At 40.3% G+C, this 26,716-nt stretch overlaps 1 protein-coding gene across 5 annotated transcripts in view; it reads left to right on the plus strand.

Annotated features, from left to right (window-relative positions):
* Positions 1 to 26,716, plus strand: part of HYDIN (HYDIN axonemal central pair apparatus protein) — a 386,960-nt gene that overhangs the window by 141,765 nt on the left and 218,479 nt on the right. For all 5 annotated transcript variants that reach the window (XM_045076288.1, XM_045076287.1, XM_045076290.1 and 2 more), the window contains 2 exons: positions 3,029 to 3,212; positions 16,005 to 16,104. In XM_045076288.1, the coding sequence (XP_044932223.1) occupies positions 3,029 to 3,212; positions 16,005 to 16,104 (284 nt within the window). The remainder of the gene's footprint in view (positions 1 to 3,028; positions 3,213 to 16,004; positions 16,105 to 26,716) is intronic.

Here is a 26,716-nt window from a genome sequence, read left to right on the forward strand (position 1 = left end):
CATTTCCACTTTGGGTGGCAAATGGCAACACGACTCCTGTTTCTCCATACTGGATTGGTCGATCTAAGTGCAGACGTTACTGAATACGCTGCTGTTCACTTTCTCCCTCTGCCTTTCCTCGGGCCAGATGGCCAGGGCAAGAGGGGAAAGAGAGAGGAGAAGTAGGCTGTTTATGCTCACTTTCTTATTTGGCCAGATTGTCTTTTCTGTTTTATGCCTCTCTTGTTCCTTGTTCTATCCCCAACCATGCCATAACTTTTATTTTTTAATGTATTTTTTTAATTGAAGTTCATGTTATTAGTCATGAATTCTTGTCCTGGACATAATTGGAGATGGAATGCCTATCCTCTCAAAAAGCAAGGCAAATACAGAGAGGTTTGCCTTTTACTGAAGGCAGTTTGGTCTTCAACTTGGAACAGAGAGGATCTGCTCTAAATGCGTTCATGCATACTTTGCGAGAATAGTTTCCCTTTGTAGCTTCTCAAGGACCCAAGACTTGTTCTATACAAGAACTCCTAGAGTCCTCAGTGGAACCCCCCACAAAGTTGTCAGCATGGATTTATTCCTCAACTGTCAGGTACAGGAAGTGACGTGTTTCTCTAGATAGAACAGTTTTAATGAGCGTTGAGCCTGCCATCCAGCTAATAGTAAATTTAATCATAGTTGTGTTTGGGAGTCCCTTCTCTTCCCCACGGTGATGCAAGATTCGGCAGACATGGACGGTAGCTTGGTAAACAGGAAGGCAGACCTAGTCTTCGATTTAGAATAGTCATCACAGAGTTGCTTGGTGTCCAGGGTCACATGGTCTATTTGAAGATGGAGGACTTCATCTTTTCTATGCCAACTGTGGACATGAGATATTTCTCTCTTGAAGGCCAAAGCTCTTAATTTTTAATCTCCTCAGCATCCAAGTACACTTCTTGGGGGCACTGAAAAGGAGCAGGGTCTCTAGCACCTCAATATAAGGGCGCATTTACTTGTCCAGTGCAACTGTACCTGAGACACAAGGCTTTCCTGTTCATTACAATCCATAGGCTGAACGGGGCTTGGTGCCTGAAATGTGGCGACCAGACCATTTGTAAAATGGGTTAAATCCATGGTTTTACTGAGATAGAGGGCTAGTGTGTGGTTCTGCTGTCTGATGAAAAGTTTCCTCGTCTGTAAATCAGAAGCACCTCTGAATGTTGGAGACCATGAACAGCAGCAGGACAAGATGGCCCAGCAATAGACTGAGGGTTAGACGAGCCCTTGCTGAAGTCAACTCAGCTCAAGGTGTCTCACGTTCCCTTCTTAGACTGGCAGCCTTGGCTCCAGTGCTCTAATCAGAGGGCAAAGAGGTAGACATACAGTGCATCACCACCCCTTTTGCATTATGTGGCTGTCAGGGATTCATGGGCCCCAGCAGTGTGGGAGAAGAGCATTTGGGAATTTTTCTTTCATTCTCTTCTGTTTTCTGTTGTGAGGTTTGAGTTAATCATACTCATCAGTTCATGCAGCATTTTCATCCTTGGTCCATATAAGACATTTTATTTCTACACCGCACTCCCAAGAACCCCCTCAATAAATAGAATGTTTAGGATTCCCATTATTTGTTTAAATACTTTTTCAATCTCTCACATCAAATTTACCCACACCTGTTAGTATTACAGCAAGCACTTCAATGAACATCTTTCTGGCTGTGTCTTTGCTTATATCCATGACTGGTTTCTTCAGGATATATTCCCAAAGGTAGGTGTTATAAATTCCACTCACAGGAGTAAGTGGTTTCCTTTCTTTCTGTGAACTGACTTCTCTTTATTTGACCTGCTCAGCCCAGCAGTGTAGAAGGACTGCTGCTCTGGTTACCTTGGACACTGCTTTCCAGCTAACAATGAAGAGAAAGCACAGGTTGCTTTCTTCCTGGGACACAGAACACATTAAACCCATTTCTTTGACTTCTTTATCTTCTGTGACCAAAGGGCCCTGAGAGCTAAGTCATTAAAAAGAGATCTTTGGTGTTGCCGAACATATTGTCTTCATGAAGTCATTTAGAAAGTAGTTGGGGCTGGGACAGGAATTCAGCCACCCCAGGTTCTTACTGAGCACTCACTTAACTGAATAAATTGTTTCTCACCAGTGGACAATATCAGGAAAATGGTGGTAAAATGGTCTTATGTCCTGGGAGGAGATAAAATCCAGTCTTCCAAGTGCAGATGAAGTAACAGGTCCTAAGAGTAATGGGAACACAGCTTTGGTGAGGACAATGAGGAGAGGGGTGGGGAAGGCTGCTTTTCTGACTTATCACCATGGATATCAAGAGCTAGAAGGAGAGAAAAAAGGAGGTGTCTTGAGGTGTGGTGTGAGCTTTTTATAAGCTTGAGAGATGGATAGTTGCTTATGACTGACCTAGGGAGAAAACAGTATTTATGGAGTACCTGCTCTGTCCTGGGAACTGTCAGGTCCTTCATCACATTTTATCCTCAACACATCTGTATTATCTCTGTTGGATAGATGAAGGCACTGAGGCTGGGAGGAATTCTGGAACCTCCAAGGTCAGAGAGCTAGTAAATGGTAGCAGAATCAACATCCAAGCCTAGTCCTTGCTGGTTTCAGATTCTGTTCTCTAGGTAACTAACAGCTAAGAAAGTATTAGAGCTAAGTAAGTCTAAAAAGAAAAAAAAATTGTTTTTCAAGTGTGAGAGGCAGGGTATATATTATTTAAAAAGCAGCCTGGAAAACATAATTTTCTAAAAGAAAATATTTGTCTAAATATACATGAGGGTTCAGTAATAAGCAAATGGGCATTGAGTACAACAGGAAGCCCAGGAGGACTTGTTGAAGAAAGTGACTAAAGGTGAGCAAACTGATGCTCTTGAGAGGATGAAGTCCAAGGTCACTCAGCTCATATGTTACAGACTTACAGCAAAAAAGGACCACCTCAGGGTGATGGGTGAGACCACTTCCAGGAGGATGGACTGGAGGAGAACACTTCGCAGTGTTCTTCATGGGAGTACCAAAACGAGTGTCACATTTCTTGTGTTTTCTTTAGGGTCTGTGATGACCTGAGCAAAGAGGAAAAGAACGAGACCGATGAGTTTCTTGAAGAGTGCATTATTGATCCTTCACTTCGAGAACGTCTTTCCATTCTCTCCCGCACCTTTGAGAATCAGAGGAGGCTGGTTCAGGCGGACAGCATGCTCTTCTTGAGTAACATTTTCACTATTGAGCCCCTGGTGAGCACATAAATAAAATCTGACCATACAATAAACATAAGTGGGGGCACAAGGCTTATTTTGATAAAAGTACTCACTCTGGGATTGATACTGAGCTCTGGGAGCATAAAGATTTCAGCTGAAAGCCTCACGTCGTTATGGGACACTGAATGAAGGCTAGCGGTAGGAATGCTCACAGATCACATTCATAGGTCATACTTTCTACCTGCCATTTGCTGTGTTAAACATCTCATATGTGTTACTCGATTTATCTTGTTGATATATGTGTTATCTTACAACAACCTTATAAGATATAATCAGTTCTGCATTCTACAGATGAGGAAATTAGGACTTAGAAAAATTCAATAACGTTCTCTAAGCCAAGTAGTGTCCACATTTAGAAGTGTAGCCCTGACCAGCCTGACTCAAGGACAGATTTCCTCAACCTCTGCACTCTTGACCTCTGGAGCTAGATAATTCTTTGTCCTGTACATGATAAGATGTTTAATAGCATTCCTGACCTTTACCCACCAGATGCTGATTGTGACAGCCCAGACTGTGTCTCTCTCTGGCCATTGTCACACATTCCCTTGTCAGGCAGAATCACTTGGGTTGAGAAGTACTTTGTCTTTAATTCACTCAATAAATACTTACTGACTGTATGTTCTATATTAGGGACTATGTGTGTACAAGGCATGAGTGAACAAAACAGATTTAGTCCTCAATCTCATTGCTGAGAGCTGGGCCAGACCTAGAACAGGGTTGGTCTGATTCTACAGACCCAACTCTGAACCACATTCCCTACTGCTTCAAAATGAAAGTAGCTAATGACCTTACACCCAACAAGTATAGAGTGATAGGAGGGTAAAGATAGCAATAGAAGTTGAGAAAGCCTTGGGGTGCTTGGGTGGCTTAGTTGGTTAAGGTTCTGGCTCTTGATTTTTGCTAAGGCCATGATCTCAGGATCATGAGATTGAGCCCCACGTCTGACTCTACATTGGGCTCCACACTGGGCATAGATGCTGCTTAAGATTTTCTCTCTCCCTTTCCATCTGCCCATCCTCCTCTGCTCATTTGCTGCATACTCACTCTCTCTCGCAAGAAGAAGAAGTAGTAGTAGTAGTAGTAGTAGAAGTAGTTGAGTAGTTGAGAAAGCCCAAAGCTAATTGGAGCTGCTGGATTGTTACTTCCAAATCATCTGGAGAGAAGACATGGGCACATGGACATGTTAGAATGCAAGCTTACTGGTGGGAAATGCCACTGACTTGTGGCATCCTATTTTCCTTATGTCTGTGCTTCCAAACTGTTTTTAAAGGATAGAAGATAGAAAGGGGATTCCATAGCTGAGTAAGTTTCACAAACAGGGGTTTCAATAGTTTTTTAAAGGTTTTGAAAGACGTCTAAGTTTTTAATATGTTAATGTGCATTATAATTTCCAAGAGAGAGCCTTCCCCTTGGAGACATGCCTTGGGACTATTGTTGTGTGAATGTTTGGTAAAGACAGTCAGTATACTAGTTCAGAGGTTGAGGTAATTATCATAGGTCAAATTAGAGAAGGTTTCTTGAGAGAAGAGCCTTGAGTTAGGTCTTTCAGGACAGGGCTTTTGAAAAACAAAATGGGGTATATGTAGGACATGGATAATTCAAGGCTCCGGGAATGGATCAGTTTGCTTGAAGTAAGGGGTTGATGTGGGTAGTAAGGTTGGAGATAGAACTTGAGGCTAAATCTCACCTTAGAAGACTGTCCAGGGCTCAGTTAAGCAAAGGGGTCTTCAGATATGATGGGCTAGACCAGCAAGAGGTTAAAACAAAATGGACATGTAGTCTTGGGGGAACAGGACAGGTGCCTGTGATAATAGGTCAAGCCAGAATATGTTAGGAAGGCATTATAAGTCCAAGCGAGCCAAGGCTGAGCTGGACAGAGGCAGGGAAGAGCAGTCAGTCATGGTAATCTTAGACACGCTGGTTAGGTCCAGAGCATAGAAGTCCAAGATTCTTCCCAGCTGGTATGGGAGATCTGGGCTGATGACTACTGTTCTGTTTGTCCTAGCCTCTGGGAATGAATGGCTCTGGGATGGCAAACATTGGTGGTCAGGAGTGGGTGAGAGGACCCTGGGTGAGTTTTGTACATTTTCAATTCAGAAAGTAGAAAGACTAGGGTTACCTCAGATTTACTTCTCTTCAAGAGCTCTTCCATAACTTAAAGCTTCTTATGGAGACTGGGGAGATACATGTGTGTTAAAATGTGGTATTTAATACGATTGATTTTGAACTCTAGATAGGAACTGAGTTTTGCATTATTATCACAAGGCATCTTTTCACCATTAGGAAGAAAACGTTTTTTTTTTTTTTAAATGGGGATATACAGAAGTGGTATCTTTCAAATAAATGAGACTAATTTTGTTTATGTTGTGTGAAAAAAATCACTGGAAACAGGAAGGGGATAATATTCACTTAAAATATAAGTGGTGTTTATGGCATCTATAATGATTTTGTTTTTTCTGTATATGATTCTCTTTTCTTCTCATAATATTCATTAGCCAGTTCTTGACAATCTTTACAAAATGACAATGAAGGCATGGAACTTTCCTAGTGTTTTCTTAAAGTTTTCCTGGTCAAAACAGCTGAACTCAGTGTCAGTAACAGTGAATTATTTATTTATTTTAAATCTCCCTTTTTTCTCCTCCTTTGAGATCTTAATGGTTTTGTAGAAATGCATTTCTTGTAAATGTAATATAATCTTACCTTAATGTAAATTAATCTGAAGCTATTTTATAGGGAAAATTTTTGCCATTTTTATGAGCTTCCTGATGCAAATGTGCGCTGTATGCATTTTCTGCTATTGAGGTTTTGGTCTTCTGATACAAGTAAATAAATGCTAGAGTACTTTTGGATGAGAGAGTTGGGAAAGGACTTACAGAAGAGATGAGACCTGAACTGAATGTTGAAGGAAGGGTAAGTGGAAAGGAAGGAGAATATTTCCAGCTGGGGAAATTGTGGAACTAAAATATTAAATAACAGTGAATGGACCAGTTTTGCTAGGGCCGGCAGTCATGGAAGCATGGGAAGGCGAGTAGAGGAAGGTCTGGGCTGCCTGGCCCAGCTGTTGGATGGTAGACTGTAGCCTCCGGCTTCCCACAGTGTGTGTCTGCAAATACTGGGTCTGAGTGGGGTGAATGTGCATTCCTTGAAGAAAGGAAGTTCTGTGGTCAAAGAAGTTTGAGAAACATAGTTCAAGAAAAAAAAGATTCTCCAGAGGGTAGAGTACAAGCAGTATTTTTCCCCATGACCCTAGACCCCCTTTTCCTACAAAGCATGCCCAGTGTATTGGAGGCTCTCTTTGGGCTTGCAGCAGGTGAGTGACGTGTACAGATGTTTTAGAAATATTACCTGGGTAGCCACAAGTCGATCAAACTGGAGGAGGATGGACTGGGGCCGGGAGAGGGTATGGGTCAGGTGAAATGTGCCAGGGCAGGAAGTACCAGGGAAACCGAACGTCTCTGCAGGCAAGTTCAGGGTGATGTGTGAAGGTCATGCTGACCTGGATGGTCAGCCTACTGATGGTTGGAAACCAAAGGAAATGTCAGATGTGGGAGATACTCAAAAGAAAGGTATTCAAGTGCTTTGTGATTGGTTGTTGAGGGCGAGATGTGATGAATTACACGTCTCTTCAGATCAGAACTAGAGTGACTGGGAGAATTATGATGTCTTTGGTGGAAATTAGCAAATCAGGAGTCTTGGGTTTAATTCCTGGCTTTGCTAATAGCATATGTGACCTTAAACAAGCCATTTGATCTCTCTTGGCTTTGGTTGCCTTGTACACAAAATAAGGATGTTGGGGTAGGACCCTTAGATCCTCTTTGATTCAAAAAGTTTGATTCTCCAATTCGGTAACACACTCTGAGCTCCTTAAGTTAAGGAGTGCCTTATCTTTATCTGTACCTCAGGCCTACCACCCTGCCAATAAACGGAGGGTGGCGGGTGGGAGGGAAGGAGGGAGAAAGGCAGGGGAAAAGGAAGGAATGGAAATCAGCTGATGATCATGAGTCTGGTTCTGAATATGTTGAATTTGAGACGACCAGAGACGTCCAAAATGTTCTGGAAATGCAGTGTTAAATATGTAGGAGAGGAATCAAAGTGGAAGCAAGATTTATGACTGTTACATAGACGTCTTCATTGAGGGCATGCAAAGAAGATGAGAATTCTACGAGTAGAGCAAACTAAGAAAATTGCAGAGGGCCCAAGACAGACCTGACATGCTCACCTTTGGGAAGCCTGTGAAGAGAGGAGGGGCTGTAAATTCACAGAGAAGGATAGCTAAGAGGAGAAGCAGCCATCTGGGAGCACAGCAGCATATCTCACATACCTTTCTACTGTATTCTGAACCTTGCTCATGTATTAGATCAGCTATGCCAAATGGCCCCTATTTAATTTCTGACAGATGAGCTATGCATCAGCGATTCGTTTTTTTTTTTTTATTACAGTGTGATTCCTTTTAATTAGCTTCTTGATTATGAGTTGAGTTCACAGTAGAAGCAGGGAAGATTAAAACCAAGCAGTGTTACCTACTGATCTAAAAATCAATCTCAAATGGATACCCTATCCACAAAAATAAAAATAAAAATAAAAATAATTCATTTTTGCCCTTGCTTCTGAAGTGTGTAAACCTGGTGATTCACAGACCTGTACCCCTGGGGATAAAAACATATGTTTATAAAAAATAAAAAATTAAAAAAAAAATAAAAAATAAAAGGCAGATGTCAGGGCTTAGAGACCACCTTATTTCTGAAGGGTTCGTCAGCCTTTGTGTCCCCTGAGGAAGGACATTGTCTTCAGATGAAGTAAACTAAAAAAGAAAAAAAAAAAAAAAAGCTGTTACCTTAGGGTCTGGAAGGAAGTAAGAAATGATATGCTTATTCTGTCAGGCCCACATCTAAATATCTTGACTCTTCCACGCACCACCTAAAACTAAGTTTAGTTTAGCCCTTACTCTGTTCTGTGCATATTGAATGTTTTATGGGAACATTGTTCCTATTCCAGAGGCTCTTGTCATTTTAAGCAAGTAGATTTAGGATCCAGATCAGTCACTGTCCCTAAAAGGCCCACAGGTAGTGATAAGTATGAATTTAATAAAATTGTATTAATTTGATCATGTGAGAAGTAGTTTAACTCAATGCTGACCCAGATTCTAGAACTGCAGATTCTACCACCTGTTTACCACTTCGTCACTGGGTAGTTATATTGTCTTAGCTCACTTTCTCCTCAATATGCTCATCGTATAACATTGCCATAGAGTCTGTTGTGCAAGCCTGGAGTTATGCTGGAGTGCCTTGAGTATGTACTGATATGGTCTCAAAATGCAGGGGTAGAGGTTTGTCTTTTGAGAGACCCCAAAGGTGTTCACTGGTAGCGAAAGGGGGTAGACACGGACCCAGACTGACCACTGGGGCAGATACAGGACAGAGGTCTGGAAGGATTTTTTAAAATCTTGGTAATTTATTGATCATCTAGTGGTAGGCCATGATTATTGTTCTAGTCATAAATACATGTGATATATTACTACTATTTATATCAAGTTTCTCATGTCAATTCTTTTGATAATGTCTTGGAATATTAACCTAGGATTTGCAATTTATGCCTTGCCTAGGGAAGGTACTGAGTTCTGCAGAATACTGATTATTTCTCAAGCTATCTGCTTCTGTGTATTTTTTCCCCCTACTTTGGAAAAAAATTGCAAAACTGAGTCTATTATGAATGTTTTGTGCCTTCCAGAAAAGCAAGTGGAATCGACTACTTTCAGAACTATAATATTCTATTTTACTAGATGGACTCTGGCTATACAGAATTTTGACAGTCTCATTATGTTATATCCTCTGCTTAGGTCTCTTGGGTACCCTGAGTGAGAGAGATTCAGAGACAAAAACCACAAATCTGAGAACCGCGAGCAGAAGAGTATCACAGGGCAAAAAGAGAATTAAGCTTTCAATTTCCATGGGTGTCTGGGAGTCCTCTGAGAAATCACAACACAGACGTGCTGGCCTTGTTTCTGGACTCCGGTACTCCTGGTTCAGGTCATACTTCAAAGATGTAGCAATTTTCTGAATATTGAACACTTGATGTTTTCTCAGAAAGAAAGGCCTGGGAAAGTAAAGATACCCAAACTGATCCGAACTGATTGCCTGACATCGGCGAGCAGGGCAAACCCTTCTACTTCTGTTAGCAAAATGTCTTTCCATCAAAGAAAACTTCCTCCAGTATCCCTAGGGAAGCTTTACCTTAATTTAACTAAGCCTCAAAAAGGGAGGGAAAATTGATCATTCCTTTATTACCATGTGAGTAATAGTAAACCATGCTTTGTCGTTACCTAAGCCTCAGAAAACATGCCGTTCAGCAATTCAGACGGATAGCAGAGCTCAAATTTAGTTTGCTTTATTTTTCCCAAATCGGCATAGCATGTAGGCTCAGCAGAACCAGGTTGGGTGGAAGCCCAGATCGCTACCCAAAAGAGGAAAGATCGAGCTCTCTACTGCAAACCCCTTCCACTTCTTGTACCATTAGTCATGAGTCACATTGCAAACATGTGGGAGCTGACTCCTCGGAAATGGACACCAGAAGGGAGAAAGGAGGGCAGGAATCTGCTGAGAGCAAACTGCCCTTGACAAGTCACCGCTCTTCTGTCAGTATGATTTTCCATCCTTCGGCCTCCCTTTATTCTTATTTGTCCTCTCTGATCCTTGTGCTCAGGCAAACCTTTTCCAGCTGTGCGGGTATGTCCTCTGTTGTACTGGAGAGATTTTGTAGGCCTTGAAATAAGTTAACAGCCTTCACTGTTGAAAGAGACATGAATCTTGTCTCTCTACAGAAGGGCATGAACATCACACACAACTGCCTCGGCTCCTAGAAAACCCCAGTGGAATTTTCCATTGCATAGGGGTTAGGGTATCTCACGGAAGACAGAACACAACTTTAGTGAGACTTGCTCTGACAGATGGCCAGACCTTAGACCCCTCTCTTAGAAAGTTTACTGGTCATTATTTTGAGATCAAAACTTTACTAAAATCACAGTGTCTTGCCCCAAGAATTACAGTGGAGTAGAAAAGTCTCCTTGAATATCATGTGCCAACTCAGTCTTTTCTCTCAATGATAATTAGGGTAGTTCACCTTCAATATGTTAGCTTCCATTTATTTTTTTTTTTCCCTTATGTCTTTTTGAGACAACTTCTACTTGCCCTAAATGGTGATAAAGGGAGCCATGATTTCTCTTATTGATCTGGAAGATTCTAGAAGTGCAATTGTAGATGGTGAAACAGATTATAATTTCTCATCAGTGCTTCTCTTTTTCAATGGATTGATAGGAATTTAATTAAGAAGTTATTTCTATTTCCCAAGAGAAATTTTACATTTTTTTCCCTTAAATATGATAACACAGCTAAAGGTATTTGTTTACGTAGTCAGGAATTTTTCCATTTGGTGGAACATGAAGAAATTCATCACGCATTACACAGCTGCTTTGAAATCATTTTTCACTGACCTTGTTCTGAACTGACTGCACCTTGACCCAACCAGGATAGCTTTATAAAGACCTTCCAATGCATTTCTGAAGAGCTTCAACGCATGAATGTTGACTGTGTGTCATCCAAAGGAGCCTCCTGTGAGTCACCTTCCAATGTACCTGCACATATGAACATACACTGCCTCCTACTTTGTTCACCAGGTCCTCCTGGCCTCATCTAAGCCTGGTTATCAGTTGTAATGTTTTTAGATTTCTTCTGGAATTTTTTTTAATGATGTGAGAAAGGCAAAGCCTGATCTTTTGTTATAATTGGAGGGGGTTCAGGAAATTAAAGAAAAATATATTGTAAAATCCCAGTTCTCCCACTTATGGTTGGTGTTGTCTTAGATGAGAGACTTAATTTACTCATTTGGTTGTCTCATCTTTAAAATGGGGATAATACTTAACAAGATTGCAAAGTTTAAAGTGGGTATTGTACATCGGTACTTATCACAGTGCTGGGAACATGCGCTCTTGGTTAATGGTTGCTGATATTATGATTTAGAGTTAGATGTGATTCAGTCTCATCAGATTTGGGAGTATGATTGGAAAAACGTAACATTAGAGTGGCAAACATTTAGATCACTCTTCTAAATTTAAGTTGGGGGTTAAAATGCAACTAATTAAATTGACAAATGTAGACATTAAGTCATTACGTAAACTATTTTCCAGATAAACCAAGTAGATTAAGTGTATTTGTAACTCTGTTCTTGCAGTTGGGTTCTGATTTTGCAAAATTTGCAAAAACAATCCTTCATTGGAAGGGAGGCAGTGAGTGATGAAGGAAGGAAGGAGAAGGGGAGATGAGTGGTAAGTGGGAAGGAAGGTGATTCTTAAGATATTTTCCTTTTTATTTAAGGATTTTCATGGGAGATTTTTAAAAGAACCACTTTAGTCATTGTCAATGTAAGTTTTTAAGAAGATAATTTTAAAAGGACACTTTCCTCATGAAGGTATCCATCACCTGTGGTGAACTAGTGGCAGGGTGTCCGTAGACATCTTGCAGAAAGTCTTGGAACTGAATCCGTCAAGTCACTTGGTTGGTTGTAATTATTCCGGATGGAAAGATGAAGTTCCATTTCCAGAGACATGTAATAGTTGAGTAAAAGCTGCAATATGAGAGTTCGCTTAAGACCTGAAAACTTGATTCAAATTCAGAGTTCAATTTGAATTCAATTCAAGTCACACTTGATTCCTTCTAGAAGACCACTTGATCAGTAAGTAAAATGCAGCTACGGATCTGAGGGGAAAAAACAAAACATTAAGACTGAAAAGGAAAATATTTGTAACATAACTAAAGGCCATTTTGACAATTATTTTCAACAAACAACATAATAGTCACTTACAGATCATATCCTAGATACTCAGTCTTTCATTTGGAGCAGGAGAATAGGCTTACAGGAGAGGGGTCATGCATGGAAGGAACACAGAGCAGCAGGGGTTCTGTGCCATGAGGCTGCTTTCCGAGGACCGGGAAGAAAGGATATTAACAGCAGAGCAGCCAGGGAAAATTCTGAATGTTTTCCTTTTCAGAAAGAGACTTTAGAACTGAACAATAACAAAGGGAACATTCTTTTCGGCGACTTAATTTCAGGAGGGTTGGAGAAGTGATGTGAAATGTTTCAGAGCTCTGTAAGTAAAAAGTGGGGTCAGTTTAGGCTGATCGCCTGTTTCTGAGGTTTATTTTCTCTGATTTGCTAGAAAGTGCTATGTTGAGTTTTTGCAATAAAGAAATAGAAGTTATTTCACTTTTATTTTAATCCCAACTGAAAAATAAGTGTCCTTCTACCTGTTCTTAACTCCTTCAAATGACCTAATATTGAAAACGTTCCTCTGTGAAAGGGAACTGAATGACCACACTTCTGTTTTTATCGATACGCATAGTCCTCTTAATGCACATGACCCTGTGACAAGCCCATCATGTTGTCCCCTCAAAAGGGTTTTAGAATCGGATTTGTCCTTGAATTTCCTCCCAGGGCTCAGTAAAACCTGCAAGTTACCCACAGCTGTCTCAGGCCCGGCAAAACCCCTGCAGCCCAGGATAAGACAGCACTGAGCCCACAGTCCCATTCACTCGGGCTGCACCCATCTGGACTCAGTTTCCCTCACCAAGCAGAAGTGCTTCTCAGCCCTGGGAGCCTCCATATCAGATGATCCTTTTAGGGATCACATCCAAACACCAGCACTCCCTCCTCTGGGGGGTTTCTGGTCACCCATGGATTGGGCCTTGCCACCATTTTCCAACCCACCGGTTCTGATAATCAGGCTTCTGTGATGATGGGGTGTCCAGGAATGCTTCCTGGATAGAACTTAAGTGTGTTGCCTTTTTGTATGCATATGGGCTTTGCTTGCTCTTGCTGGGATGACGTTTTTGAAAGTGGTCTGGCTCACCCCAAGCCATAAAATGCTTGAATTTTCTCACAGGTACTGAGCTTATCTGATTTCTGGTATATTCTTAAGGGCCACTTCCTCCTGCTCTAGTGAGACTTTTCTGGCATAGGTTTTCTCAGGATCCAGGGTAGCTCCTTTGGTCAGTCAGTTTGGATAGAAACAGGTCAGCTGTGTCCATTCTATACCCCCAAACAAAGCAGTGTCTAAACCCACCAGGGGAATACATTTGTCTCTTGGGAGGAAGACCGGGTCTTCAGCTCTTCGGAGATGGAATGCCCACAGATGGACCCATGAACAGATGAGTCACCTCTTCTGCCTGGCCTCTTTGCCCAATCTAGCCATGGGTGTTCCTAATGCTCCATGTCATTGGAACCCCCACAAATCATTAAAAGGCTAGTATTTTCCATTTATCAGAAGGGAGCAGGTACTTGTTTCAAGGTTTGGAAAAGTGCCACAGGGCAATGCTTCAAAAAGTGAAAATGCTTAGGGCTTCCCTCTTTCCCACATGCTCTCAGAGGCTCCTTTCAGCTCTAAATTTGCACGAATTTGGGGTTCCAGTTGAGGAGAAAGTGGCAGAAATAGGTTGCAAAGTTGAATAGGCATCTGCTAATAAGAACACAGCATGCAAACTGTGTGCTGATTGGCATATGACTGATTGGATAATATGCTGAGAACTATGAGCCACCACAGGGAATGAAGCAGTCCCTGTGTTCATGGGGCCTCATCCTCGTGGGCTGATCTGGGCTGTAAGAGCTCCCAGGACCCACAGGATGCTCATGGTCCTCACTGCTGCTTCTGTGCCCTTTGTCATTGTGAAGTCAGAGCACACTGCCTGGGAAGTACACTAATCAGTCTATTACCTTCATAAACAAACCCAAGCGGGCTCTAGTTTGCTATTTCCACCCTCCTGTTTGATGTCTGCATTTTAAACCATTTTGTTCTCTGCTCAAATCTTTACTCCAGCACCATGTTCATTTCAGCCAGACTGGAATGAATAGAATATGTATTGGGGATTTTCTGAAACTGGAACCTAATTATTTACCAGGTTGTCTTTTCTTATTTTTCTGTTTAGTTGGTGGGATCATTTAAAGATCTTTGGATGTGATTATCAATTATGCCTAATTTAATTTTTTTTTTTTTTTATTAACATATAATGTATTATTAGCCCCAGGGGTACAGGTCTGTGAATCGTCAGGTTTACACATTTCACAGCACTCACCATAGCACATACCCTCCCCAATGTCCTTAATACTTATGCCTAATTTGATCTATTTACAAAAATCATTGAAAAAATACACGCTTTTTCCTCCCCCTATTTTTTCAATACTTTCATCTTATTCTTTCCAGTTGGCATAAAAATAGTATCAATTATAGTAAACATTTTTTGAGCTCTTACTAAGTGTGGAGCATGGGGCAAAGCATGTGACCCGCATGACCTTGTCAGACCTTGGGTGTGAAACCCTTCGAGGTGGGTAGGACTGCATCTTCCTTTTACAGGAAGAGGCCTCAGGTTACATTGTCAATACAACAATATTTTCCAAGAGATACTTCAAGGGAATTTCCATATGTGGGCCTGTTGTATATTATAATTTCAAAACTAGATTTCTCTATTATGACTTTTGAGTGGTTTGCATTAAAACAAGAACTATCACACTGGATTAGAATCAGTGTTTGACCATAAGAGACTCTTAATCTCACAAAACAAACTGAGGGCTGCCGGGGGTAAGGGGTAGGGAGAGGGGGGTGGGGTTATGGACATTGGGAAAGTATGTACTATGGTGAGTGCTGTGAAGTGTGTAAACCTGGCAATTCACAGACCTGTACGCCCAGGGGCACCTGGGTGGCTCAGTGGGTTAAAGCCTCTGCCTTCAGCTCGCATCATGATCCCAGGGTCCTAGGATTGAGCCCCGCATCGGGCTCTCTGCTCAGTGGGGAGCCTGCTTCCTCCTCTCTCTCTCTCTGCCTGCTTGTGATCTCTGTCTGTCAAATCAATAAATAAAATCTTAAAAAAAAAAAAACACAGACCTGTACCCCTGGGGCTAATAATACATTATATGTTAATAAAAAAATTAAAAATTAAAAAAAAAATAGAATCAGCATTTGACCTGGTCATTGTTTTGCCTTGGGCCATTGTTATGTTTGCACAGAATTACAGTATTTCATTATGTTGTCACCTCTAGAGTAAGTTAGCCCATCTGGACCTTGTATGCATATATATAAGACGCAGCACGTCCCAGGTTTATTATACAGTATTTGTATGCACATTTATCCTCCCTCTAAGATGTGGGTTCCATGCAGTCTCAGACCACACCCTTCTTCATCTCTGCAACCTAGTGCTGGTCATCTGTTGATACAATGAATGTCCACTGAATGCACAAATGTTGAAAATGTTCTAAATACCCAAGCTTCCTTTAGTATTTATATATTCATGAACTCACTGAAATTACCTTTGAAGCTCATTTCCAAATTGTACCACCTCTTAGCAAGTAGCATAAATTTACTGTTGGGTAAAATAGTACTTTCTTTAATGTGTTGTAAAAACATTTCCTTCAAGTTTCTTGAGGTTATAACATAGGAGCAACACTTAAAAGCAGTGCCTTCTCTTCATCACATTGGGGATTTTTTTTGGTTTGTTTGTTTTTAAAGATTTTATTTCTTTAGAGAGTATGTGAGTGGTGGGGAGGAGCAGAGTCAGGGGGAAGACTCTCAAGCAGACTCTGGGCTGAGCATGGAGCCTGATGTGAGGCTGGATCTCAGGACACTGAGATCATTGCCTGAGCCGAAATCAAGAGTCAGATGCTGAACCAACCGAGCCACCTGGGTGCCTCTTCATCACACTGTTTTTTAATGATTCTTTTCATGGTTTTCAGGAAGGTGATGTCTGGCCTAACTCATCAGCTGAAATCACGGTGTACTTTAATCCTCTGGAAGCCAGGCTCTACCAGCAGACAGTTTACTGTGACATTTCAGGTAAAGACTTTCTCTATGCAGCAAACTTTATGTGGCAAAACCAAGTGCCCAGAGCATCAAATGGGGGTGCCTCTGTGTGTGTGTGTGTGTGTGTGTGTTTGGACTATAGGAAGTGCATTGATATCAATAGAGGAATAACAGAGTCAAGTCACGCACTTCTCATTTTATTCTAGAATAGATCAGACTTTGCAGACTTTGAAGTACATTATAACTGTGGTGTGGTCAGAGCAAGGGGGGATGGGAAACCATGGATCTGGGTTTCCTCTTGATTTTTAGAGCAGTAGCAATATTACTTGACACAAATTTTCAGAATTTTATTTTTTGTTCTTTTTATAATATTTGGCTATTTAGTTTTTCCTTTTTGAGCTTCGAATCAAAATAATGCATGCCAAGGAGGATGGAAAGGCAGCCTGGCAGTGGCCAGAATCAGCACGGGGGAGGTACAAGGAGGGGGGCAACTTGGTAGTTTCAGAAGATTGGATTCAGAGAGAAGAGTTAAACAAAAAAGTAATAAGGATAACAAGAGCCAGAATTATTTTTCTCCCTTGGAGGAGGCAGAAAGATATATATATATATATTTTCCATATATATGAGAAGTCTTTGGTATTGGAACAGAATTGGAGTTATCACTATGAACCCATGGTTGCTATGCACAGATATAGAATATATATGTAAATGTGGATATATGTTTATGTATATTTCCTACCTATGAACACTGAGAGGTCCTGGCAGCTTTGAGATCCTAGTAGCAGTGAGAACTCCTCACACCCAAAGCTTGGTTTCTGAATCCCAATCTCTTCTAAGAGGGACTTTTTCCAGGACTAAGGCAGGGAAAGAACAAGATGAGCCTTGAACACCCTTTCATATTGGAAACTAAGGAAATGCTCAAAGAATGACAGGGACATGTCAAAATGATACAGAAACCAGCAAAGGGACTCCCACTGACCAAATCTGGAACAAGTGAAGAATCAAGAAAATAATACTAATAGATTATAATCCGCTGAATAAATAGGAATCTATGAATCCACTAAAAAAAAATTTTGCTGTTTGGCAATCATGGTAATTATCAGTGCAGGTAAAAAAAAACATTCTTAAGATTTAATGGCCCTCAAAATATCCTACCTTAAAATGCTTATTAACTATAAAGGGGAGAAATTTAACTTTACAATGAAGAAGTCTGGGAAATGTTATTTTAATTAAGACCAGCAGTAATGTGGCAGGTCAACCTCATGGACTACTCACTAGGATACCATCAGACCACAGGATCTCTTCAATGCTATTAGGGCCAAAATATCTAATATGAGTCTAATTGTGGGGAAACATTAGACTAACCCAGATTGGAGAACAGAACAAAATTACCAGCCTGTAATCCTCGAAGACATCAAGCTCACAAAAGTCAAGAAAAGACCGAAGAACTATCCTAGATTGAGGGAGACTCAAGAGACACATCTGGGTGTAACACGTGAGTGTGGGCTGGATCCTTTGCTATAAAGCAGATTATTGGGTAAAAGGTGTATGGAAGTTCTTTGTACTACTCTGGAAACTTCTCTGTTTTAAAAAAATGTCTCAGAATTCTTTTTAAAAGGCTGGTGCTGATAAATATGCAAAACAATTAGATAGCAAGATTAAAAAGTTAACTAGTAGTCTATTTCTCCAGTGTTACTTTTAAGAAGCACTTCTAGATGTTTCTTGCAGGGGTAATTTTCCTTGCTAGTTCTGTGTTTAAATTGATTGCTATTTGTTGATTTATCTATTTCAGATACTACATGTGAGTCCCCACTACGAAAGACAAGAATTTAGTTCACATATGATCTCATTGTCCCCCTGGCTGGCCTTATGGAGTTGTAATTTACATGCAGTGAAATTCACCCTATTTTGGTGTACAGTCCTATAAACTTTGACAAACATTCATGTAATGGCACCAAAATAAAGAGACAGAATATCTCCATGATACCATAATGTTTCCTCAGGCCACTTTGCATGCAGTCCCATTCCCCTATCTCAGCCCCTGGCAACCCAGTTATTTTTATTATATTTTATTTTATGAGTTTTATTTATAGTCTTAAATAATATACTTAAAACTGTATCTTTGTGCCACCAACTCTACAGTATTTCTTGACGTGTCAGAGCATTGGGACGCCTTACCTGCCCTCTGCCCTTCCACCCTGTTTCTCTCTCTTACCTTCTGTCATTTGTTTTACTTTCATAGTAGAATTGTTGGTAACCATATTTAAGGTCTCTGTTTTGTCTACATGAGTTTTATACACTGAAGGGCTCAATTTATTTCCAGGATTACATTTTGCTCTCCATTGGTTGAATGTTCTGACCTCTGTTGGTGGATGTTAACCGCTCAAAGAATTCCCCTAAGGTCTGTCTGTGTCAAGTAGTTTCTCTTTCTTCGTTGTCCATCAGTTTTCACCATTGTGCTCCATTTTATCTTACTCCATCATTGAATCGACTCTTCCATGCAGGTTTTGGGTTCCCCCCGCCCTGACCAATACTTCTAATTTTTCATTTCTTCACTCTCGTCTAATTGTAGAATGTGTGCTCTTCTTTTCCTTGAAGACATTTTTTCTCAGAGCCTACCAGCTTCTCATTCTAAATCAGATCGACCACCTCCTACACATTTGTTACTCAGGAATTTTTAAAGTTTCTATGTGTGTTCCATTATAACTTTTTACTCTCACTTTGCTAGAGTAGATTCCTCAGAAAGGGTCTATAGGAGGGAAACTTTGATCCTTGAATGCCTGTTAATGTCTCACCCTCCATATTCACTTGATAGCCTGGCTGATATTTCTAGGTTCAAAGTAATCTCTCCTCAGAAGGTTGAAGACATTGTGCCAACTTTATGGTATAAGTCCAGAAGTCTGAAGTCACCTAATTCACATTCCTTGGTGGTTGGCCTGTTATTTCTGTCTCAGTGTTTTCTAGAGTTTTCTTTTTGTACTTGAGGTCTGAAATGCCATGAAGCCATATCCAAGAGCGAGTTTTATAATTTATCCTCCTCAGCTTTCTGTGGGCCATTAGAGTCTGCTTCCTCATGTGTTACTTCAGTTCTGGGAAATTGTATTTTTTTTAATGTACTTTCCTCCATTATTTTTCGTTTTATTCTTCTGAAACTCTTAACAGTCTGGTATTAGACCTACAGGATTGATCATCTGTTCTCAAAGAACCAGATTTTAATCAAACATGAGTAATATATGACATTAAATGCCATTTAATGCTATTAGATAAGGGTGCCAAGAGAAATATTTATTTGTCAGAAAATTCAGGTAGAAAGTACCATGCAGTCATAGGGATCCTTCTAGTGCTTTCTGGTCCATGATTGTCCTTTGTGTATAAGAATGAGAAAACGGGTTCAATTTTCAGAGTGGTTAGTGCTTCTTACCCCTCCTGTGTAACATGCAGGTCTCCCAGGATGTACAGCTGTGGTGGCTATTTTAATGATAAAATAGTAAGTGGTGAGAGAGCAGCAGGCGTACATAATCGCTAGCAGCTTCAAGTGCAAAAATCCCCACTTTCTGCTCTACCTAGCATCTTTTTAGTCTGCATCTACATAGTCCCTTTTCTCTGTGTATTGAGGGGCCAGGCAGCGCAAGAACAATGCAGAAGGATGGGCTGGCTGCCTAAGTCAAGACTCTGCTGCCCTCCTCCTCCCCCAAGTATTGTGTCCCTTCCTGACGATGTTCCCCTCATCTTCCCTGCAAGTAACCACCACTTTGCTTTTTAGGATAGTTATTTTTGTTTGTATAAGTTCACTGCCTATGTGTTTATGTCTAAGCAGAACAGTATGATTTTGCTGGTTTAAAAAATGTATGTATTGAAACTACACTCTGTGTCTAATGCTGTTAGCACTGGGAATATAAAGCCCTCAGTAAACATTGATTAAATGGATGAGCAATTACATTAAAAAAATGAATGAATGAGGGACGCCTGGGTGGCTCAGTTGGTTAAGCGGCTGCCTTCGGCTCAGGTCATGATCCCAGCGTTCTGGGATCGAGTCCCACATCGGGCTCCTTGCTTGGCAGGGAGCCTGCTTCTCCCTCTGCCTCTAGCCTGCCACTCTGTCTGCCTGTGCTTGCGCTCTGTATCTCTCTCTCTAACAAATAAATAAAAATCTTTAAAAAAAAAAAAAATGAATGAATGAATGAATCCTAATTTGATCTTGTCTTTGATCTTGGTCTTTCCCTTGTCCATGAATGCAAGATTCTCAAGATGGCCCCAGAATGAATGCAGGATGGACTAGGAGTTTCAGGATTGACATAAATCTGTTTCCACACTTCAAGCCAGCATCCTTTATCCCAGATTCTTAACGGGTCTGGAGGAAATGTTGGTACAGCAGTGTTCAGGCAGAGGCTGGAAATGCTCCAGTGTCCCCCATGCCACAGGTGGTGGGACCTCCCTCCCAGCTCTGACTCCCCCGGGATGTCGTGCTTGGCCATGTTCCAGGGGGTTTGGCTGCTCTCCAGGAGGTTCCCAAACATTACATAACTAGTTGTATTCATCTATTGTTGTGTTTGCAATTCTGATATTCTGCCACAGAATTACACATCCTGATAAACTGAATAGTATAATTTTCCATCTGCATGACATTCTTCTTTATTTTGCTAGTGGTTTAATTAAAAGACATTATTGCCAGAGAAGGGTTTTGTTTTACATTGTAATTCCATATTATCTTCCTTGTAAATTCCAATGTAATTCTCTGTCTTTTCACAAGGGCTGGTGATGATCCCTTAGTATTATCTTTCAAAGAGCTGGTAAAACCTCCTGCCACAGAGGTCACATGAGAAATTGCTTCTTAGGCAGATAGAAAAAGCCCTTTCCCTTGTTTTGTTTTGCTTGCTTTTTTTGTTTTTTGACTGATTGGCTTTGAGCATATAGAGCAAGCCCTGTACAATAAATCCCTCCCCCTTGTGCTTTCATGGTGAATAATCTTTTTAATGTACTGAAACTCCTCTTGGCTAGTAGTTTTTGTTTTAGTTTTTCACAGTGATTCTGACACTCTAGAAGCTTTTTTTTGAAATTTTCCCCTTTTGCAGATGATATTAGCATTAACACTAAAGAAAAAGAGTCATTCCTCTTTCATGGTCAGCTTATAGGAAATAGGAATGAGTCCTTCATAGATCCACACAATGTGCACAAATACACTCTGGTGGGTAGAGTAACAGTTCCCCAAGATGCCTGTGCCTAATCCCCAGAACCAATGAATATGTTGCTGTGTTTGTGTTACATTACCTGACAAAGAGAAATTAGGGCAGAAAATGGAATTTAGGTTACTAATGAGCTGTCCTTAACATAGGAAAATTAATCTGTATTATGTTAGTGGCTCAGTTGATAATCACAAGGGTCCTTAAATGTCAAAGAGGGAGGCAGTATTATCAGTCTCATGTCACAATGATGTGATACGAGAAAGGGTCAACCAGCCATTTCTGGCTTTAAAGATAAAGGGCCAAGGGCTGGAGAAAAGCTGGAAAAGGCAAGAGAATGGATTTTCCCCTGGAGCTTCCTGAAGGAAGCGCAGCTCTGACCACACTTGGATTTTAGTCCAGGGAGACCCAACTTAGATTTCTGACTTCTCTCCCTCTATTTTTTATTGTGTTACATTAGTCACCACATAGTACATCATTAGTTTTTGATGCAGCGTTCCATGATTCATTGATTGTGTGTAACACCCAGAGCTCCATGCAACCTGTGCCCTCCTTAATACCCATCACCAGGCTCACCCTATATTTTTTAAGATAATAAACTTATGCATTAAGCATAATTCTTGCATATTATTCCATTAACACTAAAGAAAAAGAGTCGTTCTCTTTCATGATCATATAGGAATCCTTTGTTCATGGGGATCTGTCTCAGCAGCAACAGGGAACTAATACACACATACTATATATTGTCATTACAAGACAAATATTATGTAGCTGCTACCAAGATCCAGAATAGAATATTTCCAGTTCCAAGAAGCTCCCTGTGTGTCCTTCCCAGTGACACTCCCCTTACCCTAAACTCCCCCTGGGATAATCACCATTCTGTCCTTTATGGTCTTATTTTCATTGCTTCTATTTATAGTTTTTACCCCAAAGAATGTGCACATAAAATCATGAAATTTGGTACTACCTGTTTTGGGAAAACATACGCATCAGTCTGCACATTTGGAATCAGTCTGCACATCTTATCCATGTTGTTGCTTGTAGCCCTGGTTGTATTTCACTTTCAATGCTGTGTAGTATTCTTTCCCGGAAAATACACATTCAGAGACAGGAAGTAGCGGGAAGGCCCTTGTCATTGGTCTTGAAGGAAGCCTCTTGACACACATGAAATGTAAACCCACATCTCCAGCTGCAACTTTTTTTTTTCTTTTGCAAGCTTTTATATCTAGGGATCACGAGTACAAAGATGTACAAAACCAGATTCTTTGTCCTCAGTAAGCTTAGCAATGAGGAGGGAACTGACAAGTAAACCAACACTTAACATTGCAGTGCTGTCCAGGGAATGAGTGTGTAATAGGAGAGGGGTATGAGCACACAGCCCGGTCTGGAGTTTTCAGGGAAGGGTCCCCAGTGAAAGTGACCCTTTGAAGTATTCATTAGTCCAGGAAAAAATGATGTGGGGCTGGGAACCCTTTGTGCAAGTACATGTCAAGAGCCTGAAATGGCAAAGAATTGCAAATTCTTAGCATGTGTGGCTGCGGGAGAGACAGAGACTGGGCTGGGAGAGGTGGGGGCAGGAGATGGGGCTGGAGGCTTGAGGAGTAAGTAGCTCAGGGAAGGCTGCCCTTGACTGCTGCACTAAGAGCCTTGGAATTGCTCCTGACTGTAGTCGGGAAACATGGAAAGGCTCTAAGCAAGGGAGGGACCTGCTTATATCTGAACCCAGGTAATATAACATCACTATAATCTTTCTGGCTCACCTGAAACTAAAACTTTTTCTTCATTGAAATTTTCAAATTTTCTTAGAAGTAGTTAAACTATGTTAGATATAAAGACTTGCTGATGGTCCATAAGCTGTGGCTTGAAACTACTTCCTATCTGTCTTGACTTTCCAATGTAATGTGGAAATTCCTAATCTAATCATGAAGATTACCTTTAAGAAAAAAAACTCAACGGGATCCGCACATATTTGGTTTGGATCACCATATGGGAACTTCAAAGGAAGCAACACTTACTGATTTAAACTGTGAAATATATTGCTAGATAACATCGTTAGTGGGTGCTTCAGAGTCAAATGTGAAAAAGCAGCATGGTGGAAAGGATGCCAGATGTACCTGCTTCCTTTCAGGACCCAATTAAAATGAAACTGGAGTGTCCATTTTCGTCCTGTCCATCAGAAGTGGAATCTGAATTGTTAGCACAATTTAGAGCTTTTGATCTTTATCCTAACTGAACTAAAGAATGGACACTTAGGAGAGAGAAATGTTGAAAACACTTTTGAGTTTTCAGAGTGATAATTAAGTAATGCTCTACATATTTGTAGGTTTCTTCCTCAAAACTCATCAGACTGCCACACCTCATAATAATATAAGGTTTCTTGGTCCTATGAATGAGAAATTATCTTCTTGATCAACTACACTATTTACTTTAAGTTATATGTTCAGTTATCGAAGATTTCAAAAATAAAGAACACAAGGAATAATATCTAAGTATCTTTGTACGCATACCCAGATTTAGGAAAACTTGAACAAATGGGAAGGTCTGTTGATGCTTTTTTGGTCAGGAAAGTCAACAGCATAAATAGGCCAGCTCTTGTAAATATAATGTAATCCCAATGGTAACATCAACCTTTTTTTTTCTTTTTTTTTAAATTAGGTTGATTCCAAAGTTCTTATGGAGGAAATAAATGAACTAAAATTGCTCAGAAAATTCAGAAAAACAAGAATAATGTGGGAGGACTGGCCCCACCATATGTTAAAACTTATTTAAAATCTATAATAAGTACAATTGGGTGGTTCTGGAACATGAAAAGAAAGAAGCTATTGAATCAATAGTCATTCTTTCATCCTTATCCATCATCAGCAGCAGCAGCAACAGCAGCATGCCCTAATCCGCTAAGCCCTCCCCTCCTCCCAAGCCTCATTTCCCAATGTCCTTGGTGTGTGAGCAAAATAAGAACCCTAATTTATTTAAGCTACTTTGTTCATCTTTTGCTGAGTAACAAACCACCCTAAATTTAGTGGCTTAACACAACCAGCAGCCATTTCTTTTGCTCATAGATCTGTAGTTTGGTCGGGATTCCTCAAGGACGGCTCCTCCTTGCTCTACCTGGGGACAGCTGGACAGGCCAGAAGGTGAAGGCTGGTATCATTTTACAGCTCACCCACCTACTTGTCTAGCAGTTAATTGTGAATGTTGGCAGGGACCTCACCAGGTTCTGCTTCCCTGGATCTCCTGTCCACGGCCTCTCCATGAGGCTGCTTGCTTGTAGCATGGACAACAGACTAGATTGTTGATGTAGGAAATCTGCTGCAGTCTAATTGTTGTTTCCTTAAGTGACCCGTCTCCTGTGTCAGAGTGACACCCAGAATTACTTCATCCTTTGGTATTTTGCAGTTTCATTGCGATGGATTTGCTTTTGTTTATCCTACTTAGGTTCTTGGTCTGCTTCCTCAGTCCAAGCATCTTTGATCACTCCTGGAATTTCTCAGCAATTATCGCTTCAATATTTTTTTCTCTCATAATCTCAGGTTTCTTCTTCTGGAAAATCTTTCAGATATTATGTCTTTCCCATGGAATCACTATGTCTTCTAACATCTTCGTTACATTTTTTATTTCTTTGTTTCTCTTTGATATATCCTGAGTATTTTTCTAAGAGCTTCCTCTCAGTGGACTAATTCTTGAGCATTTTCTACTCTTTGGTATTCATCTGTTCAGTTTTTAATTCCATCAACTTGGTTTTTCAGTTTTAGAAGTAATGTATCATTTTTAATACTTTCATTTTTTTTCTCCTTCATGTTTGGTTTCTTTTTCTTTATTTGCCTCTTGAAAGATTTTAAGAATGCAGTGTTACAGTTTCTTTATGAGTTTTCTATTATCTCCAACTCTTGGGGTGCTGATTTTTGCATGTTTATAGTAAATGCTTTCCTCTTACTGGATTGTTTCGTCAGATGGCTTGAAATGTTTGCATTGTAAGCCCATCTTGAGCACATGTTGTGAACTGAATATTTGTGTTCTCCCAAAATTCGTAGGTTGAAACTTCATCCTCTGTATGATGTTTTTTTGGAGGTGGGACCTTTAGGGTGATTAGGTGGTGAGGGCAGAGACCTCATGATTGGGATTGGTGTCCTTATAAAGGAGACCCCTGAGCACTCTTTCCTCCATGTGAGGACAGTGTGAAAAGATGGCTCTCTCCCCAGACACTGAATCTACTGCCACCTTGATCTTGGGATTTCCAGCTTCCAGAACTGTGAAAAATAAATATTTGTTGTTTAAAGCCACCCAGTCTCTGGTATTTTTGTTAGAGAAGTCCAAACAGATGAAGACAACGTGGCTATTGGTTCATGGAAGTATTCTTTCACAGCATTTTTCAGGATCCTCCGTCTATTATTTTCAGCTTCTGGCTCTTTTACCTATCATCTAGGGTAAATTTGGATTCCATATCTGTACTTGAGACTTTCATTTCTCATAGGAACCTCTGTCCACTATTGAGAGATCTACCTAAATGACAATTTTCATAACTGCTTTCCCTAGACCAATAGATAGAATTTTTCTTCTTGTTTCCTTTCCAGAAAAAGTATCCTTTCCAAGGTCCTGTATTTTTGCAAGGATCTAAGTTCAGGTCCTTATTCCTGCAGGCCAAATGTCCTGTTTTTGTGAGGGTGTTAAAACTGAAGCCACTAGACCATAAGACCTTTATGAACTTTACAAATCTCCAAATTCTTTTCTCATTTCTGTCACCTGGTATTTTCCTTTCTTCCTTTTGAGCTCGGATAAGTATTAAAAATACATATTTGTCATATTTTTAATAAAGCTTTTTTAAAATTTTGAAATAGAGGATTGGACTGAATCTGCTTACTGTGCCATGTTTCAGAAGTTAACATGGTTAACAATGTTCATGTTTCTTGAGGAAACATCCCCAGAGAATCTGCATAGACTTACTCTGGCTGATCATTAACAATGGAGATCATTGGGTTTCATCTATGTTTTATTGGATCAAAATCTGTGGAAATTGTGTTAGAGAATATCTGTCTTAAATGAAGGCCAAAAAGTGTGTGGCAAGGTTACAGGATACAAGATCTATGTAGAGAAAATCAATTGTGTTTCTGTACATTGAATAATGGGAAATTGACATTTAAAAAAGCAATATCACTTACAATAGCATTAAAAAATCCTAAATACTTAAAGATAAATTTGATAAGAGATGTGTAAGATCTCTATACAGAAAATCACAAAACATTGCTGAGAGAAATTAAATAAATGGAGAACTATACCTTGTTAAAAAGTGAGTAAATTCAATATTAAGATGTTATTTCTTCCTCATGTTTATCTATAGATTCAGTGCCATCCAAACAGAAATTCTAGCTGGTGTGTGTGTGTGTGTGTGTGTGTGTGTGTATGTGTGTAGATATTGAGAGGCTGATTCTCAAATTCATATAGAAATGCAAAGAGTCTAGAATAGCGAA

The sequence above is a fragment of the Mustela putorius genome, unplaced genomic scaffold (genome assembly GCF_011764305.1).
Source record: "Mustela putorius furo isolate JIRA1106 unplaced genomic scaffold, ASM1176430v1.1 tig00000174_pilon_pilon_pilon, whole genome shotgun sequence".
Lineage (NCBI taxonomy): Eukaryota > Metazoa > Chordata > Mammalia > Carnivora > Mustelidae > Mustela > Mustela putorius.